General features: G+C 47.6%; 1 protein-coding gene across 2 annotated transcripts in view; it reads left to right on the top strand.

The window, feature by feature from the left end:
• Positions 1-22,839, top strand: part of CC2D1B (coiled-coil and C2 domain containing 1B) — a 408,633-nt gene that overhangs the window by 326,091 nt on the left and 59,703 nt on the right. For both annotated transcript variants that reach the window (XM_063938881.1, XM_063938880.1), the window contains exon 19: positions 9,836-9,909. In XM_063938881.1, the coding sequence (XP_063794951.1) occupies positions 9,836-9,909 (74 nt within the window). The remainder of the gene's footprint in view (positions 1-9,835; positions 9,910-22,839) is intronic.

Below are 22,839 nucleotides of genomic sequence, written 5' to 3'. Positions count from 1 at the left end.
GTTTCTCTCCTTCAGTAGTCCACACTATGCTATGAGCCCAGAAACTAGGTTCATCACACAATTACCGCAGAGTATGGGAACTCTGCGTCTTGTGGTGTGAACAGAGAAGGGTTCATATATCCCAGTTTCTCTCCTCCCTCTTGTATTTTGACCTTCCCTCAGGGGGGTTTGTCAGCAGGTTTAAAGCTTTGGTCGTTGAAAGTACAGATTTCAACCCTGTCCATTTCTTTCCGTTTGGTACACATTTTTTACAGGGTGTGGTGCGTAACCACTGTTTTGTCCACCAGTAGCACTGTGGAATATTATTCTGTTCCTGTCCGCTCTTAAACAAGCTCCTTTTGCTTTCAGCAGATCTTCAGTTCGTTACTTGGAAGCTGGTTTTCCTCATGGCTGTTTCAGCCTGGCCTGTTTCCCAGTTAGGGGCTTTGCTTTGAAGACCGCATTTTCTCATCTTCCATGAAGATAGAGCTGTTCTCCATACGGTTCCTACATTCCAGCTGAAACTTGTCTCTTACACTAGTAAATTTTTTCAGTTTTTCCTTCCTTGATCACTTCCCATGACCAGGATGATCTGACTCCATTGCGCGTAGAACAATCTCTGCAGATTTACTTAGACAAGAGTAGTCCCAACCTGCAATCCCATGGTCCAGTGTTTCCCCCGGTCTGCTTAAGAGAAAAGGATTAAACGGTAAGTAACCAAAAATCCTATTTTCGTTTTTGTCTGTAGTAAGGAACATTTTTAGGTTTACGCACATTGGGAGCAATATCTCCTCCAGTATATTAATCTAAAAATGAATAAAAACGTTTGTTTCATTTATTCATACAGCAAACACTCATTTACAGTATAATTCTTGGAAAGCGTGCCCCCAAGAAAGGTTTTTCCTTTGATTTTTATGCTTACCAATAAAATCCTCCCGTTTTGTGTACAGTGTATACTAAAACTACAGGGTTCACCACCAACATATATTATTATTTCCAAATATTGTTAGTATTCTATCATCTCAATAAATCTTAAAATTTACTTATATTCTCACAAAACGTCCTTTGTGGAATCACCACGACCCCGTTCATCTGATATTGGGCAATAATTATTGCCTGGGTTATAAATCATCATGCCCTGGTAGATTGCACTTCCCCAGACGTGGGCTGGAATAGAGCAACCTTTGACTAGTCAGATCAACGGAATATTGTCAGCAGAATAAAGTATTTTAAATCTGTCTGCTGATCTTGTGGGAACCAGTGATTTGCATACTATTGATGATGATGGTGAGTGCAGCACATGGGTGTGTTAGTGAGCAGGTGGAAAGCTCTGGCTGAGAGTCAGATATGGAAGAGGAGGGATCTCTCGGCAGCACACAGTAGTTATATGAGACTTGGTCAGATGGATGATGATGATGGTGGTGAGTGCAGCAGGGGATGTTAGTGAGCAGGTAGAAAGCCCTGGCTGAGAGTCAGATATGGAAGAGGAGGGATCTCTCGGCAGCACACAGTAGTTCTATGAGACTTCTGTCAGACGGATGATGATGATGGTGAGTGCAGCACTGGGTGTGTTAGTGAGCAGGTGGAAAGCCCTGGCTGAGAGTCAGGTATGGAAGAGGAGGGATCTCTCGGCAGCACACAGTAGTTCTATGAGACTTTGGTCAGACGGATGATGATGATGATGGTGAGTGCAGCACGGGATGTTAGTGAGCAGGTAGAAAGCTCTGGCTGAGAGTCAGGTATGGAAGAGGAGGGATCTCTCGGCAGCACACAGTAGTTCTATGAGACTTTGGTCAGACGGATGATGATGATGATGATGATGGTGAGTGCAGCACGGGATGTTAGTGAGCAGGTAGAAAGCTCTGGCTGAGAGTCAGGTATGGAAGAGGAGGGATCTCTCGGCAGCACACAGTAGTTCTATGAGACTTTGGTCAGACGGATGATGATGATGGTGAGTGCAGCACGGGATGTTAGTGAGCAGGTAGAAAGCCCTGGCTGAGAGTCAGATATGGAAGAGGAGGGATCTCTCGGCAGCACACAGTAGTTCTATGAGACTTTGGTCAGACGGATGATGATGGTGAGTGCAGCATGGGATGTTAGTGAGCAGGTAGAAAGCCCTGGCTGAGAGTCAGGTATGGAAGAGGAGGGATCTCTCGGCAGCACACAGTAGTTCTATGAGACTTTGGTCAGACGGATGATGATGATGATGGTGAGTGCAGCACGGGATATTAGTGAGCAGGTAGAAAGCCCTGGCTGAGAGTCAGGTATGGAAGAGGAGGGATCTCTCGGCAGCACACAGTAGTTCTATGAGACTTTGGTCAGACGGATGATGATGATGATGATGGTGAGTGCAGCACTGGGTGTGTTAGTGAGCAGGTGGAAAGCCCTGGCTGAGAGTCAGATATGGAAGAGGAGGGATCTCTCGGCAGTACACAGTAGTTCTATGAGACTTCTGTCAGACGGATGATGATGATGGTGAGTGCAGCACTGGGTGTGTTAGTGAGCAGGTGGAAAGCCCTGGCTGAGAGTCAGGTATGGAAGAGGAGGGATCTCTCGGCAGCACACAGTAGTTCTATGAGACTTCTGCCAGACGGATGATGAGGATGATGATGAGTACAGCACTGGGTGTGTTAGTGAGCAGGCTGAGAGTCAGGTATGGAAGAGGAGGGATCTCTCGGCAGCACACAGTATTTCTATGAGACTTTGGTCAGACGGATGATGATGATGGTGAGTGCAGCACAGGATATTAGTGAGCAGGTAGAAAGCCCTGGCTGAGAGTCAGATATGGAAGAGGAGGGATCTCTCGGCAGCACACAGTAGTTCTATGAGACTTTGGTCAGACGGATGATGATGGTGAGTGCAGCACAGGATGTTAGTGAGCAGGTGGAAAGCCCTGGCTGAGAGTCAGGTATGGAAGAGGAGGGATCTCTCAGCAGCACACAGTAGTTCTATGAGACTTTGGTCAGACGGATGATGATGATGATGATGATGGTGAGTGCAGCACAGGATGTTAGTGAGCAGGTGGAAAGCTCTGGCTGAGAGTCAGGTATGGAAGAGGAGAAATCTCACGGCAGCACACAGTAGTTCTATGAGACTTCTGTCAGACGGATGATGATGATGGTGAGTGCAGCACGGGATGTTAGTGAGCAGGTAGAAAGCCCTGGCTGAGAGTCAGGTATGGAAGAGGAGGGATCTCTTGGCAGCACACAGTAGTTCTATGAGACTTTGGTCAGACGGATAATGATGATGATGGTGAGTGCAGCACAGGATGTTAATGAGCAGGTAGAAAGCCCTGGCTGAGAGTCAGGTATGGAAGAGGAGGGATCTCTCGGCAGCACACAGTAGTTATGAGACTTTGGTCAGACGGATGATGATGATGGTGAGTGCAGCACGGGATGTTAGTGAGCAGGTAGAAAGCTCTGGCTGAGAGTCACATATGGAAGAGGAGGGATCTCTCGGCAGCACACAGTAGTTCTATGAGACTTTGGTCAGACGGATGATGATGATGATGGGGAGTGCAGCACTGGGTGTGTTAGTGAGCAGGTAGAAAGCCCTGGCTGAGAGTCGGGTATGGAAGAGGAGGGATCTCTCGGCAGCACACAGTAGTTATATGAGACTTCTGTCAGACGGATGCTAGAAGTTTGTAGTTTGAAAGCTCCTCTCTTTCTCTGGCTGGGTCCACAGGATTATCCACAGGATAACATTGGGATATGGTTGAGCGACAGCGGAAATGGCACCAACACGGTCACGAGCTTTCTGGCCTCCCAGGATGCATCGGGGCCTCCCCATATAGTCCCGCCCACTGACTCAGTCAAATCAGTTTTTTGCTTGGTGCGGCAGGAAGCCGCATGGTCACAGGGCTGCTGTGAATAAAGCAACCTGAAGCTTTTATTATGTTATTTTTATAGACTTACTATGTTTTTTGAGCGACTTTTCTTAACAGCGTCTTAAACGCGTATTAGAAAGAGTCGCTCCAACAACTCCCCACCGAGTCGCAACAACGCTTACCTCCGCGGTGCGGTGCTGTCTCGACGGGCGTCTGTGTCGGATGTTCTAGCAGGTCCAGCAGACGTTACCAGGCTGTGGCCGGAGCATGGGTAGACGGTGAGTCTATGGACTTCCTCTTACTAGAGGGGTCAGGACACAGCTACACTGTATTGGGGGAGACTACAAACAGTGTGTTGATGCGCCGAACATCTCGAGTGCGACAGCGCTATGCTCCAGGGATCATAGGCGCCAGGACTAGGGGAGGCCGCGATCCTTAGAGTTTAAGTCAACGGGGGGATTCAGACGCTCTCCTGGCCGCCCTTCCTACGAGTTCATGACCAGTTTCCGCGTGTCTCCCGTCCATGAACTGAATGACCTCACTTCTGTCTCAGACGCTACCACGAGGGTACTCAGTCGCAGCTTAGACGCTGCGGTTGTGTACACTAGAGATCCCGCCTAGACCGAGTCGCAGGCCTTAGCGTCTGCATACACGTGGAAGTCGCTCAGCGTCCGTGTCCGTCAGTGAGCGTCCGTGTCCGTTATCAGTTATCAGGAGCGGTAGTGTACACCAGTAGCATCTGAATCCACTCAGCGTCTTACGAGCGTCTTTGCTTGGATATGGAAGCGTGGTGAGTCTCCCTGTATCCCGCTCTCCGGAGGCAGGGTATACAGTACTAAAAATTATCTCTACTTCTTAGTATGCATTGTTAATTTTTAGTACCTATTGCATATGAGACCTGTATATTACTGTGTTTTCTGCATGTTATGTTGAAATTAGAACCAGTTAAAACAGAAGTACAATTTTCCTACTTATGTATAAGTTATTATGGAGGTTGTATTCTCATATGACAATGTCTAATGCTTTAACGTGTGACTGACTGCTAGTATGTGTGCTGACTTTTCTGTGTAATGTCAGTCCTGTTCTGACCCTCAAATCAGGTGCACTGTGGTCAGATTGATCTCACCTCTATATACTGACATATAGGGTGATTTTCAGTCACAAATTGTGTAGTCAATAACAGGTTAATACCATGTCTGTGAGCGGCAAAAGTGATGAGGAGAATTTATCAAGCACTCCTACAGCCCTAACATGCTTATCTTGTAAGTCAGGGGTAATTGATATGAATCAATTGGTCACTTATGAGGGTTTGTGTGCAAACTGTTTCGCTTTTCAGCGAAGTAAAAAACAGGAGTTGGTTCAACCACCAACAGAACCACCATGGAATATGTTCGCAAAGACTCTGTCTTCAATAGCGGACAGGTTAGCTCCGGTAGCACCACCTCAAGGGTTAGGTTACACTATGAACCCATACATGCAGCTCCCTTCCTATGGTTTGGTTCCAGTAGCCTCTACAAGCAACCAAGGGACAGGTAAGACTAAGACAGATACGTCTATGTGGCAGACTACACAAGATGATACAACAGATGATACAGTATATTCAAATACTCCGTATGATGATCAGTCGCAGAGCTTTAGTTCAGAGGATGTAGCTGAACTTATTAATGCTGTGAAGGCTGTTCTCTCGTTGGAAGAGCCAGCCAAGACCGTGTTAAAATCTAGAGCACCTGTGTTTAAACGAACAAAATCAGTTAAAACTGAATTTCCAGCGTCAGAGGAGCTGACGGAAATGATGGATGAGTCTTGGGCAGCGCCCGGTAAAAAGTATAAGATTCCTAGGAGATGGGATTCTTATTATCCATTTCCAGCTGCGGATTGTTCGAAAAGAGAAGTTTCTCCAAAAGTAGATGCACATGTTCTGCGACTTGTGCATAAATCTGCTTTACCACTGTCATCTACCTCACTAAATGATGTCACAGACAGAAGGGTAGATAGCTTCTTGAAAAATGTATTTTTTCTAGTAGGAGCAGTGGTGAGACCTGCTATGGCTTCGTCCTGGGTAGCAAAGACAATGGGTGAATGGATAGAGGAACTAGAGAATGACATCTCTTCTCCTAATAGGGAGCAAGAGTATAATTTAAGCTGTTTAAGACAATCTGCCCAATACTTAGAAGAAGCAGCAATTGATATGGGTACAGTTGCTTCTAAAGCTTCAGCCTTGACAGTAGCCGCTCGCAGAGCAGTTTGGCTACGTACCTGGAAAGCAGATGCGGAATCCAAGAAAGAATTGGAAGCATTGCCTTTCATTGGTAATATATTGTTTGGAAAACCATTATCTGATATCCTAGAATCAGAGGCTGAGTCAAAGAAGGTCAGATTTCTGGCTACTTATAACCCTAAGTCTAAGGGTTCAAAGTTTCGCTCATTTCGTTGGCAAAGCAAAGCGAAAGCTAAAGAGGAGTCTAAGCAACCCCAGTTCAAAACCGGGGTAGGAAGCAGTGGGCTAGCAAAAAGCCAGCTTCCAAGCCTGAACAGAAACCATCAGCCTGAAGAGACGGGCCTCCGCCTGGAGGATTCCAGGGTTGGTGGCCGACTCCTTTATTTTGCACACATATGGCAACAGTCAACAACAGATGTTTGGGTGCAGAAGGTGGTATCTCAGGGGTATGGGTTCCCATTGAGGAGGCAGCCTCCTCAAAGATTTTTTTGCACCAGCCCGTCTCGTATAGAGTCGAAGGCCAATGCCCTGCAAGAAGCAGTCCAAAAATTACTGCAGTCAGGTGTGATTGTCCCAGTACCGCCATCACAGAGGGGACAGGGGTTTTACTCCAATCTATTTCTGATACAGAAGCCAAATGGGTCATTTCGACCAATTCTCAATCTGAAAATGTTGAACAAATACATTTGGATCCCAAGGTTCCACATGGAGACGTTATGCTCCATAATGTTGGCTATGGAACCGGGAGATTACATGGTATCTCTGGATGTACGGGATGCTTACCTACATGTGCCTATAGCACTGTCTCATCAGTGTTACCTCAGGTTTGCCATCCTCCAGGAACATTTTCAGTTCCAAGCTTTGCCCTTCGGGCTAGCTACAGCACCCAGGGTGTTTACCAAAATTATGGTGGTTATGGCAGCTTGTCTGCGCAAACAAGGGATAAGGATATTCCCATACCTCGACGACCTGTTAATCTTAGCACATTCACAGGATTTACTTTTGAGCCATCTTCAACAGACAATAGTTTGTTTACAGAGACACAGGTGGCTCATAAATTGGGAAAAGTCTCTGAATCCATCACAGCGGATGGATCATTTGGGGGCCATATTGGATTCAGACGTACAGAAAGTTTTCTTACCAGAGAAAAAGATAGTCAAGGTGCAGGTCATGGCTCAGGAAGCGTTGCACACTCAGACAATGTCAGTCCATGCAGCAATGCGACTTTTGGGTCTGATGGTATCAACCTTCGACATGGTGGAATATGCGCAATTCCACTCCAGACCATTGCAGCACCTTATTCTGGCCAAATGGAACGGAAATCATCAGACGATAAAAAAGCAGATGATAAAGTTTCCAGTAAACGTACAAAAGTCTCTAGCGTGGTGGCTACAGACAGACCATTTAAACAAGGGGAGACCCTTTTGGATAAAAGAATGGCAAGTCCTGACAACAGATGCCAGTCTGCAAGGCTGGGGTGTGGTACTCGGAAGCCTGTGGTTCCAGGGAAAATGGACCGCAAGGGAAAGTCGCCTGCCAATAAATCGGTTGGAAATAAGGGCCATCTATATGGCCCTAGCTCAGGCAAAGGACAGTCTACAAGGAAGACCGGTCCAGAGTCGCTCAGACAATGCGACAGCAGTAGCGTACCTCAATCATCAAGGAGGAACTCACAGCAAAAGATTGATGGAGGAAGTAACGCCCATTCTTAGATGGGCAGAGCTCCATCTCCCAGCATTGTCCCAGGTGTACTGAACTGGGAAGCAGTTTTTCTCAGTCGACACATCATTCAGGAAACCGAATGGGCATTACACTCAGAAGTGTTTCAGACACTAGTGAACAGATGGGGTTTACCAGAGATAGATCTCATGGCGTCTCGTCTAAACAACAAAGTTCCGAGGTACGGATCGAGAACAAAGGATCCCGGAGCTGTCCTTGTAGACGCGCTGTCAGTAGAATGGAAATTTCATCTGGCATATCTGTTTCCTCCAATATCTCTGTTACCCAGAGTAGTGAGCAAAATAAAGCAAGCAAAGGGAGCCATAATTATAATAGCTCCAGCTTGCCCAAGAAGGCATGGGTACACAGATCTACTGAGAATGTCCGTGGAAGCACCGATACTTCTCCCTCAACTTCCAGATCTGCTAATGCAGGGTCCTTGTTGCCACAGTAATCTGGATCGTCTGTCTTTGACGGCGTGGCTGTTGAAACCTCTATCTTAGAAGCTAGAGGATTTTCAAAACAAGTAATCCAAACTATGCTTATTAGAGCAAGAAAGCCTTCTTCAGCTCGTGTGTATCATAGAATATGGCAAGCCTATATTCATTGGTGTACTGGAAAAAGTTTAAATCCAAGATCTTTTAAAGTATCCAGGATTTTGGCTTTCCTTCAAGCAGGATTTGATAAAGGTTTGAAAGTTGCTTCCTTGAGAGTTCAAGTATCAGCATTAACTGTATGGTTTCAGCGAAAGATTGCTGATTTACAGGATGTACGTACATTCTTTCAGGGAGTGGTACATATTCAACCTCCATTTGTTCCTCCTGCAGGCTCCCTGGGATTTGAATTTAGTTCTTAAATTTCTCCAGGGTCCTCCGTTTGAACCACTTGAGAGAGCAGATCTTAAATGGTTAACGGCTAAAGTACTTTTTCTGCTGGCAATGGCGTCAGCCAGAAGAGTGTCAGATTTAGGAGCACTGTCGTGTAAGTCTCCTTTCCTAAGTTTTTTTCCAGACAGAGCAGTTCTCAGAACGAGATCTAGCTATCTTCCAAAGGTGGTATCAAAGTTTCACCTGAATGAAGAGATTGTAGTCCCAGCTTTTCAGGTATCGGGACTATCTGCGGGAGAAGCGTCGCTGGACGTAGTCCGAGCTTTAAGAATCTACATAGATCGTACTAGTGCCATCAGGAAAACAGATTCTCTCTTCATCCTCTACGGATTCCATAGAAGAGGATGGCCTGCTAGTAAACAGACGCTGGCGAGATGGCTCCGAATGGTAATATCAGAAGCTTATTCTCATGCAGATCTCCCTATTCCGGCTAATGTCTCTGCACACTCTACACGTAAGGTAGTTCCTTCATGGGCAGCACAACATGGTGCTTCAGCAGAACAGATATGTAGGGCAGCTACATGGTCTTCCATAAACATTCATCAGACATTATGCCCTGGATACTTTTGCCTCTCATGACGCAGACTTCGGGCGAAAGGTCCTCCTGTGTAATCAGGAGCGTCCCCACCACTAAAATGGCTTTGGGAATCCCAATGTTATCTTGTGGATAATCCTGTGGACCCAGCCAGAGAAATAGACGTTATGGTAAGAACTTACCGTTGATAACGTGATTTCTCTTATGTCCACAGGTATCCACAGGGATCCCACCCTGACGCATCTGATTTGAGGATCGTGACCATCACTAAACCTCTTCCCTCTTGTATGGAAGGGTGTGCATGTGTGTTCTTATCGCCTAAATAGGTTTTACCTGATGTTCCTGCCTAAATCGCGGTGGAAAGAACTGATCTGACTGAGTCAGTGGGCGGGACTATATAGTGGAGGCCCCAATGCATCCTGGGAGGCCAGAAAGCTCGTGACCGTGTTGGTGCCATTTTCGCTGTCGCTCGACCATATCCCAATGTTATCCTGTGGATACCTGTGGACATAAGAGAAATCACGTTATGAACGGTAAGTTCTTACCATAACGTCTATATTTATATACAGCATGAGTTCTATTTCTTGGTTGTGTGGGCTGGTTGAACCTGATAGTAGAAGTAGAATTTGTACCTGAAGCTGATATTACTGTTAACTCTTCTGTTTCAACAGAGTTTTCTCGGAGCTGAGTAGCACAGAGATGCTGCTAATTATAGTACGAGGCATTAACCTTCCAGCCCCATCAGGTGAGGTTCACCCGGTGTCTCACTCCCAGAAACTTAGGGCCTAATTCAGACCTGATCACAGCAGCAAATTAGTTAGCAGTTGGGCAAAACCATGTGTGGGGCAGATGTAACATGTGCAGTGCAGGTGAGGCAGATGTAACATGTGCAGAGAGAGTTAGACTTGGGTGGGGTGTGTTGAAACTGAAATCTAAATTGCAGTGTAAAAATAAAGCAGCCAGTATTTACCCTGCACAGAAACAAAATAACCCACCCACATCTAACTCTGCACATGTTACATCTGCCCCACCTGCAGTGCAGCATGGTGTTACCAGGTCTCTCTGCACATGTTACATCTGCCCCACCTGCAGTGCAGCATGGTGTTACCAGGTCTCTCTGCACATGTTACATCTGCCCCACCTGCACTGCACATGGTTTTGACCAACTGCTAACAAATTTGCTGCTGCGATCAGGTCTGAATTACCCCTGTGACTGGGTTCTTTACCTACTGTGGCAGAGTCCTGTGTCCTGTTGCTGTACAGGTGTGTCCTCATACATCCAGCCTCAGGACTCCATGCAGCGTGAGCGAGCCACCAGGTCCCATGCAATTCTGCTAATGTCGGGCGTTATTTATTTGCAGCTAATGCATGTGCCTGGACGTCTTCTCGCCCTCACTGGCTGCACCCAGCAATCACAGATTGGGTTTGGGTCGCACTGGGCCTGGCCAATAGGGGATTCCCTCTTACTGTCAGTAACCGCCTGTTACTGACCCATCCACTGCACAGTGGGCAGGTGTGTTGCTGCCAGGCTCCTAATTCGTGGCACCTGGAACCATGTTTCTCCTGTGAATGTGTCGACACTCTTTTGCCACACCTATCTGACGTCAGTTGACCCCACTGGTTGTCGACCGAGACCAGATCCTGCAAGGTAGGTTGGCAGAGGGCAGAACTTGTAGACGGTGGGCTTGCCCTGGACGGGTGGAGAGCGGGACTGCTTTAGTGCATTCCTGGATGTTGCGAGATGGAAAGGCAATCGTTGTTTTAAAGGACAAATATGTTTATTTGCTCTTAGTTCTAAAAAGAACGGCATAGAAATGATGTCACAGAAGAATGTGTACACAGGCCCCTTTTTATCTCAACACAATACCACGGGGGTAAGCCCTGTTCTCTCTAACCAATCATTGTAAGTGCATAAGCTGTCCACATGCAGATTTCACGTTGTGCTCTGTGGACAGTAGGGAGCGCTCCTGCAGAGTTACCCCTCCCTGGTGCCATCTAGTCTGCGAGGTAAAAAAAGTTCCCTCCAAAATCTGTCTCCTGGATTTTGCCGGGGACCAAGCTCACCATCTATATCCCGAAACTGAGCTTCAGAGATGGGCAGCCCAGCCCCTGGCAAGGTTCCCTGCCCACCGAATGGAGTCTCTTGAGAGCAGCATGAAACATTTAGCTGATTGGGATGCTGAGCTGTTCCTCTGTCTCCCCATGCTACATTCATGGGGGAGGCTAGAATAGAAGGCATTCCGTTTGCCTAGGAGAGGGGGCTGGGGAAATCCAGCAGCCCACACAGAGCTCTGGATTCCCCAGGGACACAAGCAGCCAAGTAATTGTACTTTAAATACCTTTTCAATTACATTTCACATATGTTTAAATCTCCACTGAGCTTGTGCCCTGCACCAGGCTCTAACCATAGTATACACTGTATCTGTGTACCTGCTCCCCCCCGCTCACTGCTACACATACACTGTATACATCTGTATTATATACACTGATCCTGTGCCCTGCACCAGCTCTAACCATAGTATACACTGCAGCTGTGTACCTGCTCCCCCCGCTCACTGCTGTATACACTGTATACATCTGTATTATATACACTGATCCTGTGCCCTGCACCAGCCTCTAACCATAGTATACACTGCAGCTGTGTACCTGCTCCCCCCGCTCACTGCTGTATACACTGTATACATCTGTATTATATACACTGATCCTGTGCCCTGCACCAGCCTCTAACCATAGTATACACTGCAGCTGTGTACCTGCTCCCCCCCCCGCTCACTGCTACATACACTGTATATATCTGTATTATATACACTGATCCTGTGCCCTGCACCAGCCTCTAACCATAGTATACACTGCAGCTGTGTACCTGCTCCCCCCGCTCACTGCTACATACACTGTATACATCTGTATTATATACACTGATCCTGTGCCCTGCACCAGCTCTAACCATAGTATACACTGCAGCTGTGTACCTGCTCCCCCCCGCTCACTGCTACACATACACTGTATACATCTGTATTATATACACTGATCCTGTGCCCTACACCAGCCTCTAACCATAGTATACACTGCAGCTGTGTACCTGCTCCCTCCGCTCACTGCTACACATACACTGTATACATCTGTATTATATACACTGATCCTGTGCCCTGCACCAGCTCTAACCATAGTATACACTGCAGCTGTGTACCTGCTCCCCCCGCTCACTGCTACATACACTGTATACATCTGTATTATATACACTGATCCTGTGCCCTGCACCAGCCTCTAACCATAGTATACACTGCAGCTGTGTACCTGCTCCCCCCCGCTCACTGCTACACATACACTGTATACATCTGTATTATATACACTGATCCTGTGCCCTGCACCAGCTCTAACCATAGTATACACTGCAGCTGTGTACCTGCTCCCCCCGCTCACTGCTACACATACACTGTATACATCTGTATTATATACACTGATCCTGTGCCCTGCACCAGCCTCTAACCATAGTATACACTGCAGCTGTGTACCTGCTCCCCCCGCTCACTGCTACACATACACTGTATACATCTGTATTATATACACTGATCCTGTGCCCTGCACCAGCCTCTAACCATAGTATACACTGCAGCTGTGTACCTGCTCCCCCCGCTCACTGCTACATACACTGTATACATCTGTATTATATACACTGATCCTGTGCCCTGCACCAGCTCTAACCATAGTATACACTGCAGCTGTGTACCTGCTCCCCCCCGCTCACTGCTACACATACACTGTATACATCTGTATTATATACACTGATCCTGTGCCCTGCACCAGCTCTAACCATAGTATACACTGCAGCTGTGTACCTGCTCCCCCCGCTCACTGCTACACATACACTGTATACATCTGTATTATATACACTGATCCTGTGCCCTGCACCAGCCTCTAACCATAGTATACACTGCAGCTGTGTACCTGCTCCCCCCGCTCACTGCTACATACACTGTATACATCTGTATTATATACACTGATCCTGTGCCCGCACCAGCTCTAACCATAGTATACACTGCAGCTGTGTACCTGCTCCCCCCGCTCACTGCTACACATACACTGTATACATCTGTATTATATACACTGATCCTGTGCCCTGCACCAGCCTCTAACCATAGTATACACTGCAGCTGTGTACCTGCTCCCCCCGCTCACTGCTGTATACACTGTATACATCTGTATTATATACACTGATCCTGTGCCCTGCACCAGCTCTAACCATAGTATACACTGCAGCTGTGTACCTGCTCCCCCCGCTCACTGCTACATACACTGTATACATCTGTATTATATACACTGATCCTGTGCCCTGCACCAGCTCTAACCATAGTATACACTGCAGCTGTGTACCTGCTCCCCCCGCTCACTGCTACATACACTGTATACATCTGTATTATATACACTGATCCTGTGCCCTGCACCAGCTCTAACCATAGTATACACTGCAGCTGTGTACCTGCTCCCCCCGCTCACTGCTACACATACACTGTATACATCTGTATTATATACACTGATCCTGTGCCCTGCACCAGCTCTAACCATAGTATACACTGCAGCTGTGTACCTGCTCCCCCCCGCTCACTGCTACACATACACTGTATACATCTGTATTATATACACTGATCCTGTGCCCTGCACCAGCTCTAACCATAGTATACACTGCAGCTGTGTACCTGCACCCCCCCGCTCACTGCTACATACACTGTATACATCTGTATTATATACACTGATCCTGTGCCCTGCACCAGCTCTAACCATAGTATACACTGCAGCTGTGTACCTGCTCCCCCCGCTCACTGCTACATACACTGTATACATCTGTATTATATACACTGATCCTGTGCCCTGCACCAGCTCTAACCATAGTATACACTGCAGCTGTGTACCTGCTCCCCCCGCTCACTGCTACACATACACTGTATACATCTGTATTATATACACTGATCCTGTGCCCTGCACCAGCCTCTAACCATAGTATACACTGCAGCTGTGTACCTGCTCCCCCCGCTCACTGCTACACATACACTGTATACACCTGTATTATATACACTGATCCTGTGCCCTGCACCAGCTCTAACCATAGTATACACTGCAGCTGTGTACCTGCTCCCCCCGCTCACTGCTACATACACTGTATACATCTGTATTATATACACTGATCCTGTGCCCTGCACCAGCCTCTAACCATAGTATACACTGCAGCTGTGTACCTGCTCCCCCCGCTCACTGCTACACATACACTGTATACATCTGTATTATATACACTGATCCTGTGCCCTGCACCAGCTCTAACCATAGTATACACTGCAGCTGTGTACCTGCTCCCCCCGCTCACTGCTACATACACTGTATACATCTGTATTATATACACTGATCCTGTGCCCTGCACCAGCCTCTAACCATAGTATACACTGCAGCTGTGTACCTGCTCCCCCCGCTCACTGCTACACATACACTGTATACATCTGTATTATATACACTGATCCTGTGCCCTGCACCAGCTCTAACCATAGTATACACTGCAGCTGTGTACCTGCTCCCCCCGCTCACTGCTACATACACTGTATACATCTGTATTATATACACTGATCCTGTGCCCTGCACCAGCTCTAACCATAGTATACACTGCAGCTGTGTACCTGCTCCCCCCGCTCACTGCTACATACACTGTATACATCTGTATTATATACACTGATCCTGTGCCCTGCACCAGCTCTAACCATAGTATACACTGCAGCTGTGTACCTGCTCCCCCCGCTCACTGCTACACATACACTGTATACATCTGTATTATATACACTGATCCTGTGCCCTGCACCAGCTCTAACCATAGTATACACTGCAGCTGTGTACCTGCTCCCCCCCGCTCACTGCTACACATACACTGTATACATCTGTATTATATACACTGATCCTGTGCCCTGCACCAGCTCTAACCATAGTATACACTGCAGCTGTGTACCTGCTCCCCCCGCTCACTGCTACACATACACTGTATACATCTGTATTATATACACTGATCCTGTGCCCTGCACCAGCTCTAACCATAGTATACACTGCAGCTGTGTACCTGCTCCCCCCGCTCACTGCTACATACACTGTATACATCTGTATTATATACACTGATCCTGTGCCCTGCACCAGCCTCTAACCATAGTATACACTGCAGCTGTGTACCTGCTCCCCCCGCTCACTGCTACACATACACTGTATACATCTGTATTATATACACTGATCCTGTGCCCTGCACCAGCCTCTAACCATAGTATACACTGCAGCTGTGTACCTGCTCCCCCCGCTCACTGCTACACATACACTGTATACATCTGTATTATATACACTGATCCTGTGCCCTGCACCAGCTCTAACCATAGTATACACTGCAGCTGTGTACCTGCTCCCCCCGCTCACTGCTACATACACTGTATACATCTGTATTATATACACTGATCCTGTGCCCTGCACCAGCTCTAACCATAGTATACACTGCAGCTGTGTACCTGCTCCCCCCGCTCACTGCTACACATACACTGTATACATCTGTATTATATACACTGATCCTGTGCCCTGCACCAGCCTCTAACCATAGTATACACTGCAGCTGTGTACCTGCTCCCTCCGCTCACTGCTACACATACACTGTATACATCTGTATTATATACACTGATCCTGTGCCCTGCACCAGCTCTAACCATAGTATACACTGCAGCTGTGTACCTGCTCCCCCCGCTCACTGCTACATACACTGTATACATCTGTATTATATACACTGATCCTGTGCCCTGCACCAGCTCTAACCATAGTATACACTGCAGCTGTGTACCTGCTCCCCCCGCTCACTGCTACACATACACTGTATACATCTGTATTATATACACTGATCCTGTGCCCTGCTCCAGCTCTAACCATAGTATACACTGCAGCTGTGTACCTGCTCCCCCCGCTCACTGCTACACATACACTGTATACATCTGTATTATATACACTGATCCTGTGCCCTGCACCAGCCTCTTACCATAGTATACACTGCAGCTGTGTACCTGCTCCCCCCGCTCACTGCTACACATACACTGTATACATCTGTATTATATACACTGATCCTGTGCCCTGCACCAGCTCTAACCATAGTATACACTGCAGCTGTGTACCTGCTCCCCCGCTCACTGCTACATACACTGTATACATCTGTATTATATACACTGATCCTGTGCCCTGCACCAGCCTCTAACCATAGTATACACTGCAGCTGTGTACCTGCTCCCCCCGCTCACTGCTACATACACTGTATACATCTGTATTATATACACTGATCCTGTGCCCTGCACCAGCTCTAACCATAGTATACACTGCAGCTGTGTACCTGCTCCCCCCGCTCACTGCTACATACACTGTATACATCTGTATTATATACACTGATCCTGTGCCCTGCTCCAGCCTCTAACCATAGTATACACTGCAGCTGTGTACCTGCTCCCCCCGCTCACTGCTGTATACACTGTATACATCTGTATTATATACACTGATCCTGTGCCCTGCACCAGCTCTAACCATAGTATACACTGCAGCTGTGTACCTGCTCCCCCCGCTCACTGCTACATACACTGTATACATCTGTATTATATACACTGATCCTGTGCCCTGCACCAGCCTCTAACCATAGTATACACTGCAGCTGTGTACCTGCTCCCCCCGCTCACTGCTACACATACACTGTATACATCTGTATTATATACACTGATCCTGTGCCCTGCACCAGCCTCTAACCATAGTATACACTGCAGCTGTGTACCTGCTCCCCCCGCTCACTGCTGTATACACTGTATACATCTGTATTATATACACTGATCCTGTGCCCTGCACCAGCCTCTAACCATAGTATACACTGCAGCTGTGTACCTGCTCCCCCCGCTCACTGCTACATACACTGTATACATCTGTATTATATACACTGATCCTGTGCCCTGCACCAGCTCTAACCATAGTATACACTGCAGCTGTGTACCTGCTCCCCCCGCTCACTGCTACATACACTGTATACATCTGTATTATATACACTGATCCTGTGCCCTGCACCAGCCTCTAACCATAGTATACACTGCAGCTGTGTACCTGCTCCCCCCGCTCACTGCTACACATACACTGTATACATCTGTATTATATACACTGATCCTGTGCCCTGCACCAGCCTCTAACCATAGTATACACTGCAGCTGTGTACCTGCTCCCTCCGCTCACTGCTACACATACACTGTATACATCTGTATTATATACACTGATCCTGTGCCCTGCACCAGCTCTAACCATAGTATACACTGCAGCTGTGTACCTGCTCCCCCCGCTCACTGCTACATACACTGTATACATCTGTATTATATACACTGATCCTGTGCCCTGCACCAGCTCTAACCATAGTATACACTGCAGCTGTGTACCTGCTCCCCCCGCTCACTGCTACATACACTGTATACATCTGTATTATATACACTGATCCTGTGCCCTGCACCAGCTCTAACCATAGTATACACTGCAGCTGTGTACCTGCTCCCCCCGCTCACTGCTACACATACACTGTATACATCTGTATTATATACACTGATCCTGTGCCCTGCACCAGCTCTAACCATAGTATACACTGCAGCTGTGTACCTGCTCCCCCCCGCTCACTGCTACACATACACTGTATACATCTGTATTATATACACTGATCCTGTGCCCTGCACCAGCCTCTAACCATAGTATACACTGCAGCTGTGTACCTGCTCCCTCCCGCTCACTGCTACACATACACTGTATACATCTGTATTATATACACTGATCCTGTGCCCTGCACCAGCTCTAACCATAGTATACACTGCAGCTGTGTACCTGCTCCCCCCGCTCACTGCTACATACACTGTATACATCTGTATTATATACACTGATCCTGTGCCCTGCACCAGCTCTAACCATAGTATACACTGCAGCTGTGTACCTGCTCCCCCCGCTCACTGCTACATACACTGTATACATCTGTATTATATACACTGATCCTGTGCCCTGCACCAGCTCTAACCATAGTATACACTGCAGCTGTGTACCTGCTCCCCCCGCTCACTGCTACACATACACTGTATACATCTGTATTATATACACTGATCCTGTGCCCTGCACCAGCCTCTAACCATAGTATACACTGCAGCTGTGTACCTGCTCCCCCCGCTCACTGCTACATACACTGTATACATCTGTATTATATACACTGATCCTGTGCCCTGCACCAGCTCTAACCATAGTATACACTGCAGCTGTGTACCTGCTCCCCCCGCTCACTGCTACATACACTGTATACATCTGTATTATATACACTGATCCTGTGCCCTGCACCAGCTCTAACCATAGTATACACTGCAGCTGTGTACCTGCTCCCCCCGCTCACTGCTACATACACTGTATACATCTGTATTATATACACTGATCCTGTGCCCTGCACCAGCTCTAACCATAGTATACACTGCAGCTGTGTACCTGCTCCCCCCGCTCACTGCTACATACACTGTATACATCTGTATTATATACACTGATCCTGTGCCCTGCACCAGCTCTAACCATAGTATACACTGCAGCTGTGTACCTGCTCCCCCCGCTCACTGCTACATACACTGTATACATCTGTATTATATACACTGATCCTGTGCCCTGCACCAGCTCTAACCATAGTATACACTGCAGCTGTGTACCTGCTCCCCCCGCTCACTGCTACATACACTGTATACATCTGTATTATATACACTGATCCTGTGCCCTGCACCAGCCTCTAACCATAGTATACACTGCAGCTGTGTACCTGCTCCCCCCGCTCACTGCTACACATACACTGTATACATCTGTATTATATACACTGATCCTGTGCCCTGCACCAGCTCTAACCATAGTATACACTGCAGCTGTGTACCTGCTCCCCCCGCTCACTGCTACATACACTGTATACATCTGTATTATATACACTGATCCTGTGCCCTGCACCAGCTCTAACCATAGTATACACTGCAGCTGTGTACCTGCTCCCCCCCGCTCACTGCTACACATACACTGTATACATCTGTATTATATACACTGATCCTGTGCCCTGCACCAGCTCTAACCATAGTATACACTGCAGCTGTGTACCTGCTCCCCCCGCTCACTGCTACACATACACTGTATACATCTGTATTATATACACTGATCCTGTGCCCTGCACCAGCTCTAACCATAGTATACACTGCAGCTGTGTACCTGCTCCCCCCGCTCACTGCTACATACACTGTATACATCTGTATTATATACACTGATCCTGTGCCCTGCACCAGCTCTAACCATAGTATACACTGCAGCTGTGTACCTGCTCCCCCCGCTCACTGCTACACATACACTGTATACATCTGTATTATATACACTGATCCTGTGCCCTGCACCAGCTCTAACCATAGTATACACTGCAGCTGTGTACCTGCTCCCCCCGCTCACTGCTACACATACACTGTATACATCTGTATTATATACACTGATCCTGTGCCCTGCACCAGCTCTAACCATAGTATACACTGCAGCTGTGTACCTGCTCCCCCCGCTCACTGCTACATACACTGTATACATCTGTATTATATACACTGATCCTGTGCCCTGCACCAGCTCTAACCATAGTATACACTGCAGCTGTGTACCTGCTCCCCCCGCTCACTGCTACACATACACTGTATACATCTGTATTATATACACTGATCCTGTGCCCTGCACCAGCCTCTAACCATAGTATACACTGCAGCTGTGTACCTGCTCCCCCCGCTCACTGCTACACATACACTGTATACATCTGTATTATATACACTGATCCTGTGCCCTGCACCAGCCTCTAACCATAGTATACACTGCAGCTGTGTACCTGCTCCCCCCGCTCACTGCTACACATACACTGTATACATCTGTATTATATACACTGATCCTGTGCCCTGCACCAGCTCTAACCATAGTATACACTGCAGCTGTGTACCTGCTCCCCCCGCTCACTGCTACACATACACTGTATACATCTGTATTATATACACTGATCCTGTGCCCTGCACCAGCTCTAACCATAGTATACACTGCAGCTGTGTACCTGCTCCCCCCGCTCACTGCTACATACACTGTATACATCTGTATTATATACACTGATCCTGTGCCCTGCACCAGCCTCTAACCATAGTATACACTGCAGCTGTGTACCTGCTCCCCCCCGCTCACTGCTACATACACTGTATACATCTGTATTATATACACTGATCCTGTGCCCTGCACCAGCCTCTAACCATAGTATACACTGCAGCTGTGTACCTGCTCCCCCCGCTCACTGCTACATACACTGTATACATCTGTATTATATACACTGATCCTGTGCCCTGCACCAGCTCTAACCATAGTATACACTGCAGCTGTGTACCTGCTCCCCCCGCTCACTGCTACATACACTGTATACATCTGTATTATATACACTGATCCTGTGCCCTGCACCAGCTCTAACCATAGTATACACTGCAGCTGTGTACCTGCTCCCCCCGCTCACTGCTACATACACTGTATACATCTGTATTATATACACTGATCCTGTGCCCTGCACCAGCTCTAACCATAGTATACACTGCAGCTGTGTACCTGCTCCCCCCGCTCACTGCTACATACACTGTATACATCTGTATTATATACACTGATCCTGTGCCCTGCACCAGCTCTAACCATAGTATACACTGCAGCTGTGTACCTGCTCCCCCCGCTCACTGCTACATACACTGTATACATCTGTATTATATACACTGATCCTGTGCCCTGCACCAGCCTCTAACCATAGTATACACTGCAGCTGTGTACCTGCTCCCCCCGCTCACTGCTACACATACACTGTATACATCTGTATTATATACACTGATCCTGTGCCCTGCACCAGCTCTAACCATAGTATACACTGCAGCTGTGTACCTGCTCCCCCCGCTCACTGCTACATACACTGTATACATCTGTATTATATACACTGATCCTGTGCCCTGCACCAGCTCTAACCATAGTATACACTGCAGCTGTGTACCTGCTCCCCCCGCTCACTGCTACATACACTGTATACATCTGTATTATATACACTGATCCTGTGCCCTGCACCAGCTCTAACCATAGTATACACTGCAGCTGTGTACCTGCTCCCCCCGCTCACTGCTACATACACTGTATACATCTGTATTATATACACTGATCCTGTGCCCTGCACCAGCCTCTAACCATAGTATACACTGCAGCTGTGTACCTGCTCCCCCCGCTCACTGCTACATACACTGTATACATCTGTATTATATACACTGATCCTGTGCCCTGCACCAGCTCTAACCATAGTATACACTGCAGCTGTGTACCTGCTCCCCCCGCTCACTGCTACATACACTGTATACATCTGTATTATATACACTGATCCTGTGCCCTGCACCAGCCTCTAACCATAGTATACACTGCAGCTGTGTACCTGCTCCCCCCGCTCACTGCTACATACACTGTATACATCTGTATTATATACACTGATCCTGTGCCCTGCACCAGCTCTAACCATAGTATACACTGCAGCTGTGTACCTGCTCCCCCCCGCTCACTGCTACACATACACTGTATACATCTGTATTATATACACTGATCCTGTGCCCTGCACCAGCTCTAACCATAGTATACACTGCAGCTGTGTACCTGCTCCCCCCGCTCACTGCTACACATACACTGTATACATCTGTATTATATACACTGATCCTGTGCCCTGCACCAGCTCTAACCATAGTATACACTGCAGCTGTGTACCTGCTCCCCCCGCTCACTGCTACACATACACTGTATACATCTGTATTATATACACTGATCCTGTGCCCTGCACCAGCTCTAACCATAGTATACACTGCAGCTGTGTACCTGCTCCCCCCCGCTCACTGCTACATACACTGTATACATCTGTATTATATACACTGATCCTGTGCCCTGCACCAGCTCTAACCATAGTATACACTGCAGCTGTGTACCTGCTCCCCCCCGCTCACTGCTACACATACACTGTATACATCTGTATTATATACACTGATCCTGTGCCCTACACCAGCCTCTAACCATAGTATACACTGCAGCTGTGTACCTGCTCCCCCCGCTCACTGCTACACATACACTGTATACATCTGTATTATATACACTGATCCTGTACCCTGCACCAGCCTCTAACCATAGTATACACTGCAGCTGTGTACCTGCTCCCCCCCGCTCACTGCTACACATACACTGTATACATCTGTATTATATACACTGATCCTGTGCCCTGCACCAGCCTCTAACCATAGTATACACTGCAGCTGTGTACCTGCTCCCCCCGCTCACTGCTACATACACTGTATACATCTGTATTATATACACTGATCCTGTGCCCTGCACCAGCCTCTAACCATAGTATACACTGCAGCTGTGTACCTGCTCCCCCCGCTCACTGCTACATACACTGTATACATCTGTATTATATACACTGATCCTGTGCCCTGCACCAGCCTCTAACCATAGTATACACTGCAGCTGTGTACCTGCTCCCCCCGCTCACTGCTACATACACTGTATACATCTGTATTATATACACTGATCCTGTGCCCTGCAC

The sequence above is a fragment of the Pseudophryne corroboree genome, chromosome 9 (assembly GCF_028390025.1).
Source record: "Pseudophryne corroboree isolate aPseCor3 chromosome 9, aPseCor3.hap2, whole genome shotgun sequence".
NCBI lineage: Eukaryota > Metazoa > Chordata > Amphibia > Anura > Myobatrachidae > Pseudophryne > Pseudophryne corroboree.
Note: the sequence above shows the minus strand (reverse complement) of the source record. Positions and strands in the feature narration are given on the sequence as shown.